At 42.7% G+C, this 15,882-nt stretch overlaps 1 protein-coding gene across 1 annotated transcript in view; it reads left to right on the top strand.

The window, feature by feature from the left end:
• Positions 1–9,674: 9,674 nt before the first annotated feature.
• TBC1D15 (TBC1 domain family member 15) overlaps positions 9,675–15,882 on the top strand; it is a 30,658-nt gene continuing 24,450 nt past the window's right edge. The window contains exon 1 of the mRNA XM_084500445.1: positions 9,675–9,800. Within this exon, the coding sequence (XP_084356571.1) occupies positions 9,777–9,800 (24 nt within the window). The 5' untranslated portion in view covers positions 9,675–9,776. The remainder of the gene's footprint in view (positions 9,801–15,882) is intronic.

The following is a 15,882-nucleotide window of genomic DNA, read 5'->3' as shown; positions in this document are numbered from 1 at the left end:
CAAGAAAACTATTTCTCTATTTCTCATTCTCCCAAGATTAGTGCAAGAGAACACCTATGTCTTTACCAAGTACCTCTATGGTTGCATAGGTAATACCAGCCAGGCATTTGCTACAGCATGTAAGTCAACTTTAAAAGTGCTTGCAACATGGAACTCCCTTCCTCAGGGTAAATCTTGACAGAGATTAGTATGAGACCTTTTTATTGTAGTATGTGAGTATAAATACCTTTCTAAAACAACTTTTAGCTGCTCATGGTTGTGCTGTTGCTATAAATACCTGAGAGACATACGAAGTTTTATGACTTGCTGAAATAATGTCTAACAATCCAAAGTCCAAAAACATGAATGCAGCAGTTATGTATCTCTATTAATAGTTGTTTATGGATGCAGCTTTAATGTATTTAGGCACTAGTTCACAAGTTCTACATGACCAGGTAGGCCAACTGAGACGAGGACGCTCTACTAAATCATTTCAGATCTGTGGTACTCAGAGATGAGTGTAACTAGTGCTAAAGATCTGGGGTGGTTTCTTAATGTGGTTTGCAGTGGATTTGCATAGAATTCCAAGATTTGGAAATCTAATGTCCAGATGAACTGCATTGACTGGTCTCTTGAGACAGTTAAGTAATGGAGTGTTGCCTTGATTTATGTTTTTCTCTGACAATATTGACACATTATGGACAAGCATTCGTGCTTACTACCACATCAAAAAGTACCCCTTAGCCCTTTTATGCTGCCACTTTTAATTGCTCTAGGTGTTTAACTTGTGTCTGCCTACAGCTTTTCAATTTCTGCTGTAGCTTCCAAGGCGTGTGAAAATTTTTACAGAAAGTTAGGAGGTCTCAGAATGTGTTTGGAACTCAAATGAGGTTCAGAGAAGATATTGGGTGCTGTCAGAAAAGTTTAAAGAAAGTAAGAGGAATGGAAGGCCTGCTTGAGGATAAATGGAGATCAGGAATCTTCAGAAGCTGAAAGCAAACAAGTGGGACGAATGGGTAGAGTGAGGGAATAAGAGAGGTAGGAAGAACTGAAGGTGTTGGTAATGGACTGTATGGGCTAAGTTAACCAGCTTTTAAGGGAGCTGCTAGCATCTCCTTTCAGTAATTGCCTAATTCCAAACCTTTCTAAGATGATATCCTAGGTTAGTTTTCCTCTGTGAAATACTGTGGGTTTTTTTGTTTGTTTGTTTTTGTTTTGTTTTGTTTTGGGGGGGGGGGGGGGTTGGTTTGGTTTGGTATTTCCTTGCCTTAAAGAAGATAATACAACTAATTTTGAATGGGCTTTTGGGCACGATACTACCCTACCTAAAGATTGATTAAAATATGTTCCTTTATGAAGCATTTGGTTACTTGATTTTGTTAATTTTCACATCAAATTCTGGGACTTTTTCCTGACTTGTCTTCACTGAAAGAAGTTCTGATAACTGCTGTTGTGTCAGGGAGTAGCAGGTGAAGACTAAGATCTTGGGCTCTAGTTGTTGCACAAGCACAAAGACAAATCATCTCCCTTTTAACTGGGCATATTGCTCATGCTATTTTCTGGGGTGGATTCTGATCAACACTGGCATTTTTACTTTAGGGCCAACCTGTGCCATTTCAGCGCTGTAGCCATCTACTGAACTTGGGCTTTCTCTATGAAATAATAATGTGTATTCTTTCCCTTCCTGTGTTCTCAGAGCTGTCATCAGCTGCTGTGTGTAGAGCAGAGTGAGACAGAGAAACAGCTTTGAGAAATGGGAAATCCGCAATGTTTCTCATCTTGAGCTGGCTTGGAAAGTGAGAATCTATGAAACTGTCTCCGTTCTGAGGCATTATTGTGTCCAAGATAAATTAAAATATTTTGGCTTAGAAAAAAAATGTTTAAAAATCTAAATTGTTCAAATTACTTCAAAAGAAATTTATTTCAGGGTGATATATTTTGATTGCTCTTTGAGGCCGCCAAGTTTACTAAGCTGGGCCAAAAAGGTCAATTGGTTGGCAGGTTGTACAGCCCCAAAATGTCTCACTGCAGGGAGTAGCTGAGCATTGGTTCCATTGGGCAGTGTAGAGCTTTGATTATAGCCAATACCAGGATGTTGAAATGTAGCCTGAAAGAATAGTTTGATAGTTTCTATTTCCCACTAATTTGTGCACTCAGGCAAACAGCACAACCTGACGTGGCTGTCACTAAGGAGCTCATGTCCCTCTTTTCCTGCTTGCTGGCTGCCCTGTTCCTCATGGTTAATGAATCGCTACTACAGAATACCTCCTGTAGAAGAAAGGAAACCTGTAGTCTCTGCTTGCTTTAGTAGCTCTTCTGCAGCAGTAATACACAGTCCTTCCTGAATTGAAAACTTTTTTTGAGAACAGTTTTTCTTAAGGGGAGCTTTTTTTAACTTATTGATACTTGTTTTCAGTGTTCAATGTATTTAGTCCCGCTGATGTCTCGGGGGATGCAGGGTGGTGGTGGTGGAGTGAGGGTTAATACTTCATTTGTAGGTTACTTGGAAGCAATGCAATTTGAAACTACAGAAACAAAGGAGGGTGAGTATATTATGCAATGATCTTCCCTGGTCTGCTGCAGCAGTTGGTCATGTCCTGCTTCCAAACCAGTGAAGGAAGACGTTGGAAAGTTGACAGAGTCCTTGCTATCTCTGGGACCTGAATCCCGATTCTAGGGTACTGAAAGTAGCTTAGAAGGAAATCCAAGTAGAGAGGATTGGAGATGGCAAGAACCCCTTCTCATCTTTGCTCTCTGTCCTGTGACAGATCCAAACTCATGTAACAGGTCCTTTTGAGCTGTTGAAACTTAGACTGCAAACTCTTCAGGTTAACCAGCACTCCATTCCAAAAGGGCCACAGACTTGAAATTCATGTTGTAAGGTAACAAGTGTTGTTTCCTTTTCAGAATAGGAAACTAAAAATAGCATGAGGCAGTTTATGAGTGGAAATAGAAGAAGAAAGCACTTAATACCAAAACACTTGAATGCTGTCAGTGCTACTTGATCATACAGGCATTGTACTGTTTCTTGTCAGATAAGCTCACTGAGCTTCCCAGGCTCAATCAAACAAATTTATTTTTTTTTTTTCCTGAACCCAAAGAACATGTTAGCAGGACAGAAGGCAACACTGGAAAGGACGTGGCAATTTTTAACATCAGGTAACATGACATTGTCGATGCTGTAGGAATGCTCTGTTTGTATCTTGTGGATAAAAGATTTTTTTAAAAGGTATTTTGAAAATATCTAGAAGATGCTTTGCAAGCCTTAATTTTTCCCACTGTATTGCTGCAGCTGAAGTTCCCAAATACTTCTCAGAATATTTTGTACACATTTAAATAGGGATAGTTCTGTGATAAATTAATTCCAAATGATAAATAAAGTAAGAACACAAGAACAACTTTAGCATGACTGCTGTTCTGTCAATGTCTGATATAAAAACTGAATGTGTGCCTAAGCAGGAATGGATCAACAGATGTGAAAAATGTGTATTGGAAAAAAAATATATATGAAAAAAACAGAGTTGGGCAGTCTAATAGGGTAGAAAAGCTAAAAACTTGTTACTGTCGTATCTGAAAATTCTCTCACATATAATAAATGATAAAATTTGAAACCTGAACAGTCTGAAATAAAGTGGCTCTGAAAATTGCTGGGGGCTGGGGAAGAGCTGGCTTATGAATAGGTTTGGTTAAAAAAAAAAAAAAAAGAGGCTAAAGGTTTTTTTTTTCATGCTACAATGTCTGAACACATCTGAATATAATCTGCTGAAAGATGGCTTTAAGAGGTGAAATCTGGTTCAGAAAGGCTGCTGTGACTGTGCTAACATGCCCCAGGGACTGTAGGGTGAGCAAGGACTCATCAAAATGAAGCTTTAATACTCAAAACCCAGAGCAGTTGCTAAGGGAGAAGCAGATGCTGTTGAACCACGTTTAGTTCCATGTCTGTTGAACCAACAAGACTGAGAATTTACCAACAGTGCTGTGTTGATAGTATACTGATGTCCCACCTCTGTAACGAATGTTTGTGCACACTTCCCCAGTGAAAGTCACTGTTTGGCAGATGCTGAGGGTTTGAACTGGATGGACACTGAGAGAAAGTAGCAAGCAACAGGAACAGAAGGGCTGCACAGTTGCTGCATTGGTTGTTCTCAACCCCTTCGTCTGCACTTCTCAAAAATCTGACTATCTTTGCATCAAGGGGTATATTTTCTGTTTGAGAAGCTTATTGATCAAAAAAGTAAGATCTTAAGTTTTTTTTCTGAGTAAATGTAGTGCTTTCACTGATTTATTCTTCCCACACATTGTCAGCATCTCACAAGGTCAGCGTCCTGTGGGGAACGTTTCAGGTAGCGAGAGGTAGCAGCATCCAATGCACCTCTGCTCGTGCCATTGTTTGGTGACTTTAGTTAGAATAACAAAACGATAAAACAATGCTTGACCATAAGATGTGCCTGTACTTGTTAGAAAAGTTGGTTTGAAGTTTTAAAATATTAGATTGTGCTTTGATTGGAGCGTTCTGGGAATCCTGACAATCCTTTTGCTATGTGAATACTGCAGTGCTTGGTGCTGTGAGACTTTGATGGGTTTTCAGGACTTAAGGATTTCAGCTTGTATAGGAAACAGTGATCCCTGGAGTGGATTATGGTGGCAAATAGGAAAGAATTATTTGTTAAAGACAAGACGCCTATCTAGCATTGCTTCTTGAGCAGTTAAGATGAAATACAGCCTTGGCTACCCCCACCCTAAAAGAATTGTTCTATTGGTTTCCTGTTCTTTCTGGGAAACGTTTCTGGTTGGTGGTGTTGTAATGCATATGTAGAAGCATTTGGGGTACTACTGCTTGTCTTTGCTCTCTGAATTCCTCGCTTTGGCAATGCTGGTTTATGCCAATCAGCTCAGCAAACAACAGATCAGTTTCTGTTTAGTCATCACTCTCGGATAGTTTCCAGCTCCTCTCTGGTGGCTGATGCAATCGTGAATCTTTCCTTGCATGGCAAATACAGAGCATTTCGTGTTGGTGTCTGTTCTGCTTGTTTTATATTTAAATAATAAAAATAAAACGTCTTGTCCCACCAAGAGAACATTGTAAACTTGTCATCAGTCTTATAAACCATAATATTTTCTTATGTTGATTCTTGTATGTTTTAGGTTGTTTCATATTCTGGAATTCTGTTCGTATTCGATATGCACAGATTAAAAAAAATAATAATCTGGTTCACAAACAAACTCACAGTTGTGGTTATGTATATATATGAAGTGTGACATGTCACAAATGCTTGAAGAAAGCTCCTCATCTTGTGTACTGCCTTCATATCGCATACGTCTCTATGCCTTCACACTCCAAATGCAAATAAATGCTAGTGGGGAAAGGGATTTTCTTCCTTATAATTTCAGTCTGTGTAGTTCCTTTGTCTCTGTCCTTGTCTAACCTTGCAGCAAAAGGAAGCCAAGCATGGAACATAAATGTACCAGTGTGCTCTGCTTCCGCAGGTTAGGTGTTGCATGTTTTTTTTAAAGGAACAGGTAGGAAAGAGCTTCTTGGTTTTCACATTGAGGGAGAGATGATAACTGAGTGTAGGAGATGCTAAATGGTCCCAAAGGCTACATTCTATTTTTACTGTGTAAATTAGGCCCGGGCATAAGGACTTCTGGCCTTGAGAGCAAATGGCACAGTACAGCTTCTCATCCATGTGCCTAAACCATCTGTTCCCCTTTGAAAAACTCCTATACACTGCCTGCTTGGGATGGCTGTGTGTTCACCACACTGTATCTAGATATTGGCCTGTAGACAACCTGAATGCTATGGACCACAGTTATACACAGAAGCACGCTAATGATGAAACAGCAAGGACGATGGGAGGTCAGTACCCCAGGCTTGCTTGTTTTATTTCATGTACCTGCAGCCTGGTCTCCCTCCTATTCTTTTAATTGTGAAGTAGGATGGGAGGTTTATTTTATTTTCTGTTCCTCTTGTACGTGGAAAATGATAATATGTGACAGGTAAATCCTGGGATAGGGATATCCTTTGTGATATAATTCATGCTGAGGACTGGCACCTCTTAGAATATGAGGAACTCAAGCCTGGACTGCAACTTCCTCTGGGGTCTTCTGCTGCAACTGGAGTCCAAGACAGTACCACATTTATTGTCTGCTTGTCACCTGTGACAAACTGGGATGGCCTGGAAAAATTATAGGTTGCATTTGTCAAAGCAAAGCTTGAAACATAACCTTTTGCTGTAAGTGAAAAAGAGGTCATGGGAACGTTTGTGTTTTTTTTTTTTTTTTTTTTTTTTTCACTGTGTATCTTTTGTTTCTCTGCTGTGAGGTTTTTGTTTGTACAAATTAAGCCTGTGATGGAGGGACTTGACAGAATCTGTACTTGTCTTGTGCAGGCCAGGTTTTCATGTGGTCGGGCATGTGGGCAGATGACACTTCTGAATACGGGACTGGAGCCTGGAGCTCTGCTGAAATAGCTGTGTGAACAATAGCAGCTGCTGCAGCTCTTGGCATAGCAATAATAGCTCCACTTGCAGCTGTGACAGCAACAGAAACCACAGGAAAGCCAGGAACTCTTTCTGGCTGCACAGTCAGTGACTACCTTTATGTTGCAGAAGATTCCTCATTAGAGCAGATGGCTACTTAAAATCCAAAGGAGTGTGGGCCACCAAGCTGATGGTACCTTCCTTGCAAAGATCTTCTTAGGAAGTGTGCAAGGGGCTGGATGCTGGCATAGATCTGCGTAATGCCACCTTGTGCTCATAGTGGCCTTAAGGAAGAGGGAGCCAGACTTTTCTCAGTGGTGTCCAGTAGCAGGACAAGAGGAAACAGGCACCCATTGAAATACATGAAAATCCATTTAAGCATAAGAAATATATTTTTCACTCCAAGAGGTCAAACACTGGAACAGCTTGATGGGGGAGGTTGTGGTGTCTTTATCCTTGGAGATAGTCAAAATCCACCTGGACAGGATCCTGAGCAATCTGTTCTAGTTGATACTGCTCTAAGCAGGAGGGCTGGACCAGGTAATATCTATAGATTCCCACCAACCTCAACCTTTCTGTAATCCTGTGATATTGCAACCTGGAAGTGAAGAGTCATTTTGCTCTCCATCTTGAATAACGACATGTTCAATGTTATGCAATGACAGCTTGCAAAAGAACAAGGGAGAATGGCCCAAGGGGAATATCTGGGAGATTAGGAAACTAGCTAGAAAGTGGTAAAGCATCTCAGGGATTAAATTGCTCTGTGCGACCAAGAAAATTCTGTGTTCTTGTGAATGGGACTCTGTGAAAGGACTGCAGTGGGAAAGGAGTCCCAGGGAGAGTCCTGTGGGAACTGTTAAGCCCTCACCAAGGAATCTTCTGGCAGAAACTCATTTCCTATGACTGGAGGAAGGAGAAGGAAGCTGCAATGAACACATCTCCATCAGTGGAACATAAAGTCTCAAAGCTAAGCCCGGTCACTGTCTTCTCATGTTATTTATTTATTTATTTATTATTATTTTATTTTCTTCTCAAGACATTGTATCCAGAACACTGTGATGTTAGGTATAGGCATTCAGGCTCCATTGAGCTTCAGGGATGATCAAGAATTTGCTGGTCAATGATTTTTGAAGAGGGTACCTTTCTTATAACTCGGCTTCTCCAAGTCCAGCGTCCAAAGCCCTAGCTGCTGCTTTTCTTAGTAAATGATGGAAAATAGCTTTGTGTCTTTTTGCTCAGGTTTTGAGTGAGCTATAGTTCCCTAGACAAATACTGATTACCTCAGCACAAGTCTGGCAACAATAACCAGTCCTAATTAAATTTTCGTTATCTAGATTAAAACATTTAAGAAAAATAGTCTAGAAATAATTTACCACTTCCTGGATATTTTCACAGCTCCACCTCCTTCAAACATTTCTGCTGAGTTTCTTTGTACTAGCCTGGCCTCTGCTAAGTAATCCTCTTCTGTCCTTATGTAGAACACTTTGGCCATTATTTTGAGTTGTGGTTCCATGTTTGGCAAAGCAACTTTGGCTGTGTGCATAGATACACAAACCCACTCATATATAGAGTTTCTAACAGTACCACACCTTAGCAATTTTTAATTTCTACACAATGTTTATATTCTCCTTGAGTGCCCATACAAATTGATGTGGGAAAGCTGGAAGCTTAAGGGAAGATGCATAGGAGAGCACAGGTTAGAATTTAGTGAGCCTACAGATGCACCGTAATCAACTGTCAGTTAGCATGCTTCTAGCCATGGGAACATTACAAGAAGCAGCTTTCAGTAGTATTAGATTACGACATTACCTTCAAAATCTCATCAAGGATCAAGATCCTGCTGTGCTAGATTTTTGTAGCCTGGTCTCTAACCCTGGTCCATAAGCCAGTCTCTTGAAAGGTGGCAGTATCTTGAACTGGCTTTCCTTTAAATGACCCTTCAAATAGCTCCTTCAAAAGCAGCTATCAGACCTAATTTGGGTCAGGAGTAAGCAAGACTTTCGCCCACCCTCAGATGAGAAAAAGCAAAATCTGTCTTGCTCAGAGCAGGATCTTCTGTAAGCATGTTAACACTGGGTATGTCTAACTCCTACACACTGATTTTGATCTCTCTTTCAGCTGAGAATCATGCTTTGCAGCTGAATCCAATGCTTTTGTAGCTGTTTTCCTGTGTGTGCCAAGAGGTTGTACATTGTCCTGAGCAAAAGTGATCCTGAGCAATCTGACCCAACTGCAGAATTTGTCCTGCTTTGAGTAGAGAGATGTACCTGACAACCTACAAAAGTGTTTTTCAATAGTCAAAAGTACAGTATAGATATTAATCTAGCTGAAGAGTTTTAAATTTGAGAAGCCAGAAGCAAATTATACTGCTATTTTATGAGAGACAAAAAAGGCCCAATTACTTTTGCTCCTTTGGAGTAGCAAACCACTTCCCTGTGAGCATCCCATCTACTTGTTTTGAGTAAACAAAATTGGGGTTACACAAATTGGGGGATACACTGCTTGCTCAAAACATTTTATAAGGTGTTTGAATATATAAAAAAGTAGTCTTAAAAAACAACTTGATTTATGGCTGTCAACAGGACCAAATATTTCAGACTTACTGGGTTAAAGGTAAGTTTTTTTATTTAATCAGACTTTATTTTTTTATATTTAAGTAGTAACACATATTATGTGCTTTTACAGCTAAAGATGATGAATGAAAATTCGCTGATATCAGCAGGAGAATTATTTCAGTTTGTAAACCCGCACACATCCAAATGCTGAACATTTGCTAACGCTGTCGAGATTGTCATTAAAATTTGGCTTTATCCCATTATGAATATGAATGTGTTAGGTGTTGAAAGCCAAGGGAAATCTCATCTACAAGATGCTGCATTTTTCACTGACAACAAAAATCTGGCATTAGGGCAGCTTGACGGTGCATATGGGGCTGGTGTTTCCTTAGCGTTGATGTTGCGGAAGAATGGAAGGGAACCAACTGGAGAGTGATTTTATGTCATATTTGCAATAAGGCACAGATTAAGCACAATCTCAAGGTGGTGATTATTAAATCTCAATAGCAGAGTGGCTCTCTGCTTCTGTGGATACAGTTGGGGGGGGGGGACTCAGGAGAAAGCCTGTGTAGGCCTCGGCGGGGTGGGGCTGCGAGGAGAAGTGGTTGCTAGGGGGCGGGGCTTATAGGGCGGGGCTTCAAGGGGGCGGGTCCCCACCCGAGCGCGCATGCGCCGGCGGCCGAGGGGCTGACGGGGCTTGTTGTGGGGCGGGGGGGGGCAGCACGTGAGGAGCGCAACGTCACCATAAACACTCGTAGGCAAGATGGCGGCGCCTCCGAGCGGCAAGGTAACGGCTGGCGCGGGGCCGGCGGGGGGAGGCCGCTCCCGGCAGGGCCCGGCCCCGCGGCTCGGCCCCTCTGCGGCCCGCTCCGCCGGTGCTGGGCCTCCCGGCTCGGCCGGGAGCCGCCTCGGTGCGCTGGGCGGCCTCCTGTGCGCAGGGGCGGGCGGGGGAGGTGTGTGAGGGGTGGCCCGGGGGGCTCCGGGCTGCCCCAGGGTCTGGTCGGGGTGGGGGTGGGGGTAGGCCCGGTGACCTGCCCGCTTATTCAAGGCTCTTGGCGTCTTGATGCAGGGGTACTCGTCTCACTGAGAAATGTCATGGAATCACAGGATGGTTTGGGTTGGAAGGGACCTCAAAGCCCACCCAGCTCCAGCCCCCTGCCATGGGCAGGGACACCTCCCACCAGCCCAGGTTGCCCAAAGCCCCATCCAGCCTGGCCTTGAGCACCTCCAGGGATGGGGCAGCCACAGCTGCTCTGGGCAGCCTGTGCCAGGGCCTCACTGCCCTCTGAGGGAAGAATTTCTTCCTAACACCCAATCTAAATCTCCCCTCTTTCAGTTTAAAACCATTCTCTCTTGTCCTGTCATTATTTACACAAGTAAAGAGCCCCTCTCCATCCTTTTTATAAGACCCCTGTAAGTACTGAAAGGCCGCAGTGAGGTCTCAGTGGAGCCTTCTCTTTGCCAGCCTGAACATCCCCAGCTCTCTCAGCCTGTCTTCACAGGAGACGTGCTCCAGCCCTCTGATCATCACTATGGCTTTCCTCTGGACCCGTTCTAACAGTGCCACATCCTTGTGCTGGGGCCCCCAGACCTAACGCAGCACTCCCAAGTGGGGCCTCATGAGGGCAGAGTAGAGGGGGGACAGTCACCTCCCTTGACCTGCTGGCCATGCCTCTCTCGATGCAGCTTCCTTGAAGTCTTTCCAAAACGCCTGGAAAATAAACTTTGAAATCTTGTCGCTCTTTAAAATCCAACCTAAATGAAACTTGTGATTTTTTGTCCATGTAAAGTTCAATAGCTTATTGAGTGATACTAATTATTTTCATATTTTTTCACATTTTTATTATTCTGTTTACCTGGGACTTCTGTAAGTCTCTTAAGTTGCTGCAACATTATGGTCCAATAATTCTGCATCCACAATGCTAATGCAGCTTGTTAACACGACTTCTAATTGTGTCCTTAGTGTTCAAGTACTTTAATTATGGTATCTCACCAAAGTAAAAGCTCTTGATCAGAGAACAAAGTGACGGTTGCGTTTCCTAAAACCTCACATAGTGGCTGATTTGAAGTTTTACTGCTGTCATGAGAAGCAGTTTCACTTTTCTGTGGCTCTCCCCACCTGTATGGTGCACTTCTGCTTGCTCGGATACTGTACTTGTTTGATCTCTAAGTGATCTGATTTAGTGAGCTGAAAAAAAAATAAATACATAAAACTGTGAATTTATTTTTGGCTGGGTTCATTTTTCTTTTGTTTGGGGGATGCACTGGACCACAAATTCTTTCTTTGGATGTCAGGAGAATGTTAGATGGGCTCACAAACTAGCAAACCTTCAATCCAGGTGGACTGTGCAGTGTAACTTGGTACAGACCAGATATTCTCATATAGGGCGTTCTGCTTTTTGGTGTATTTCCAAACTGTGGGTGTCCTAAATTGATTCCATTTTTCCTTCTGTCTGTGAGGTGTTTTGATGAGGTATTGCAGGTGGTAGGTGTCTGGGAGAGTGGTAGGTACTACCTTGTGGGGTGCTTTAGTCTCATTTGGCATAGTAATATGAAACTAACGTATTTGGATGTATTCATTCTTTTTTGAAAAATATTCCACAAGGTAATTCCACAGAGTGCATGGGGCGACATATTAAATAGCTGGGATAGCCTGCATTGTTTTGGACTTCATGAAACCTTATTTCAGCAGGCCATATAAGGTTGAGGGTTTTAGTTGGACCCCATTCACTTTCTCCTTCCGTTGTGTTTATTTCCCAGACATCGTTAAAAGCAATGGGTTCACAACTCAGCTATTTCATATTGTCTCATCTCTTTTTGCAGAGCTCTAGTTTCAGCTTCTTATATGAATGTGGTATGAACTGTAAGTTCAGTCACCTCATGTAACTGTATGTACTGCTTTCCTTAGAATTTTATCCTATTTTGTTACTGTGAAGGTTCTTTTCCCTGCTTTTCTATGTACGGTTAACTCAGTTCCAGAAGACTGAGGTTATTGCCGAAGAGTTCTGAAGTCCTGACTCATACTTTATTAATGACCACTTGCCCTAGAACAGTGTGAACTTCATATTTTTGGCCCTTTCTTAGAGCTTCTAGGTTTTTCTGTGTGTAACTTGGCAGTGAGGTCTTTTGGTTTCAGTGCTTTTGACATGAAAGCAGGTATATTACCTCTTCTTTGTTGCTTTAGCAAGTGGTATTTTGTTTCCCTGATTTCAGAGAAGTCTCTGGACCGTCTCTCACCCTTATAACAGAAAACTATGTTAGAAAATGAGGCAAAAAGTTGGCGTGGGGACAAGTATAAATTTAGCCTGTCAGTTTATAGGCTATTATTACAGCTGGGCTAAAGACAGTAATGATTTTTGTTTCATGTTCTTGGAGTTGAGTCTATCTTCAGCATATGGGCTGTTAGATCTTCCTCAAATTACTAGTTGGCACACGAGCTGTCAGAAGTTATTTTTCATTTGCTTGTGCCCTTTCTCTTGAAGCTAAATCGTGGTCTAAGCTCAGCTATTTGGCCAGCGTGTAGCAACTACAAGTGTTCAAATAACACCGTACATGTTCCTAAACTGTGATGTAAAAGCTGTAGTGTTTGGGGGGAGTGTGGTTGAGTTTTTTTTTTTTTTTATATTAGGATCAACAAAGATTTACAATACAGCCTGTTAAAATGAGCTTTGTGTTCCCTAGGTAGCTTGTTGGCACGTATGCAGCAGACTTTTCAATGTAGATATACATTGCTCTGGTGTAAGCAGCATTTTGCTGCACCAACTAGTGGGTTGTGCTATTCTATGAAGCATTTGATTTATATCTTTTTTACCCTTTATCATTTACTATGGATAGAATCGTAATCTTTGCTGAATATCTTGTACTTGATAGGTTTTTCTGTGAACAAAACCTCTGCCTGCCTTTGCCTCTTTTTAATTTAGTAAAGGTTTCGTTATGTTTGACTAAAGCAGTTCACTCATCATTCTGAAATTCTTGTGTATTCTTTCCATTGTATAGTTATTCCTTAAGGACTTCTCTTGCAGAAGTGTTTGTGGTAGAAACGCTGTGATCTGTCTCAAGCACTTACTCCAGACTTTTACGTTTGCTGATATCCCACAGTTGTTGCATAAGTAGCAGAAATACCTGATTCCAGAAACCTGCAGAGGCAGAACTTAAAAAGCTTATTGTTGTAAAACAGGAAGTATTTTCTTTGATATGTGGTTCCTACTGTTGGGAGCTTTGTCATATTTATCACAATATGAATATTTGTGCTTTTTTCCATCCGCTTAGAAACTTTGTGTGAGAGTTCTACGCTTCTAAGACCAGCAGGGTGAGAAATTTTACTGTCCTAGGAAACAGGTTGAGCATAGGCGCAGTAAACATGACGTACAAGGGTATGGTTTGTACTCTTACTAAAACTTGAATTCAAATACCAGAAGTTCTTGGGTGTCTTTGGAGCAAAAAGATGATGCTGGTCAATAATGTTAGCTTGATGCTTTGCAGAGCACTCAGATACAGCGATCTGTGGGCCCTGGAAGCGGGCTGTTGGTGCAGTTTGGACACTGACAGATCAGCAGTGGTTGTGCGACTGTGCTCTGGGGAAACCTCGGCTATTCCAGAGAGGGAGGTGGAAATGAAAGCAGCATGATACAGATTTTTAAATTGAGATCCATTTCTTCTGACTTAGCTTAGTTTAGAGCTTGGCTTTATTATGTTTTGTTGATGTAAGGTATCTCAGAGCAGCCATTGACTAAATTGGATTTATTTTATTGGCCTGTACTTGTTTCCTCGGTGTTGCATCTTTTGTTCTGTTTACCTCCTGTCAGGATCTGGAAATAATAGATAGAGCGGCTGATTAGCATCTTGTTAATGTTTGCAGACAGACCAATTTTTTCCTTAATTTGTAGTCTGGGGAGCATTCAGACTTTCTAATGGAGTTATTTTCTTATGAGCATGCCTGCTTGCTACTTCAGCTGTTGAATCCACAATGAGGTCCTTTACCTGATGCTATAATATAAGGCAAAAATGAAAGAACCACTGTTGAAAAGTTGTTAGAGTCCAGACTTGCACAGTGTCACAGTTGCTCAGTGACCCCAGCGTGGTGGCTGTCTCACTGCACAAGTGCTACAGGCTGTGTCTGTCATAAGCTGGATGGCATCTGGCAGAGTGACAGCGGTCCCAGGTCATACTCTGGCAGAAAAGGAGAATGTGCTCAAGAACATGGGGAAGGAATATGAAGTATCTGAAAGATGGGACTAGTTGGTAGAGTTGCAGTGCTTCTCCATTCTCTGAAGTGTCCCATGTTTGATGGGTTGTTGGTGTGCAACAGGTAAGAGGAGGAATTTGAGGTACTAACAATGAGTGCATGTGGTATCATAGACACACAGAATGCTTTGGGTTGGAAGGGACCTTAAAGACAACCCAGTTCCAACCCCTCTGCCATGGGCAGGGACACCTCCCACCCCATCCAAAACTCAAAGCCCCATCTAGCCTGGCCTTGAGCACCTCCAGGGATGGGGCATTCACAGCTTCTCTGGGCAGCCTGTGCCAGTGCCTCACCACCCTCTGAGGGAAGAATTTCTTCCTAACATTTAACCTAAACCTCCCCTCTTTTAGTTTAAAGCCATTCCCCCTTGCCCTATCACTACACTCCCTGACACAGAGTCCCTCCCCAGCATTCCTGCAGGCCCCCTTCAGGCACTGGAAGGCCACAACAAGGTCTCCCCAGAGCCCTCTCTTCTCCAGGCTGAACAACCCCAGCTCCCTCAGCCTGTTCTCATAGTAGAGGTGCTCCAGCCTTTGTGGCCCTCTTCTGGACATGCTCTTAACAGGTCCATGTCCTTTTTGTGCTGGATGTCCCAGAGCTGAATGCAGGGCTCCAGATGGGGTCTCATGAAGCCAGAGCAGAGGGGTCCAATCCCCTCCCTTGCCCTGCTGGCCACACTGCTGTTGGTGCAGCCCAGGACATGGTTGGCTTTCTGGGCTGCAGGTGCACATGGTGAGCTCAGTACTTTATGCCCAGCACAGACAGGATGGGAAATGGCAAGTAAGGAGGGCAGGAGTGCCCTGCTGTGGGGTAGCTGTCCATTTCTGTTGCCCACACCTCATTGTCTTTCAGTGCAGTGTTGTCAGTCTCTCACTAGATGGTTGCACAGGGCCATAAATTGCCTTTGAACGACAAGCATTTAATCCAAAACTTTACTTGTGTTCTGGCATATGTTGTAATTGTCAGTGTGGTTTTGGTGAAGGCCTTCTGATGTACGTCCCGGGCGATAAATGCTGTAAATGTTACCCATTGAGTGCTTATTGTAAGCAGCATAATAAACTGGAGATTTAAAAAAAAAAAAACTCCATGCGCTGTCCTTACAGTATTAAGAATGGTACCTCCTGTTTCTGAGAAAATGTTACTGGCATAGTAGTGGGACTTCAGAAAGTTACTCTGCTGGACAGGGATTATAAATACTTGAACAGTTTTCCATAACCTGAACAGGCACAGGCCATGGCAGGTCGTAGAGGAGCACAGCGGGGGGTGCTTCTTAGGGGCTGTCTTGGGTAAAGTGAGCCAACATCCTGCTTCTTCCTTCTGCTTTTCATAGGAGGTGGTAAACAGCTCTTCCGTGGCTTTCCTGAATTTTGTGCTGTGGTTCCCTGTTTCTGTAGACCCTCTGTCAGTTTACTCGGTAGAATTGCTGCTGTCTCCACGTGGCACGGAGTTGTTCGTGACTGCCTGGGATGAATTGTGAATCTGCCTTTGACTTCTGTAGTACTTACAGGGAAAAAAAACAAGCAGGTCAAGCAGTGGCTTTTTTCCCTGCACTTACAGGAAAAAAAAAAAAAAAGCAACAAAACAGGTGGCTTAACAGTGTCTGGGAACTGTTGCATCAATTTTT

The sequence above is a fragment of the Aythya ferina genome (genome assembly GCF_964211825.1).
Source record: "Aythya ferina genome assembly, chromosome: 1".
NCBI lineage: Eukaryota > Metazoa > Chordata > Aves > Anseriformes > Anatidae > Aythya > Aythya ferina.
This window is presented reverse-complemented; position numbering and strand designations above follow the sequence as displayed.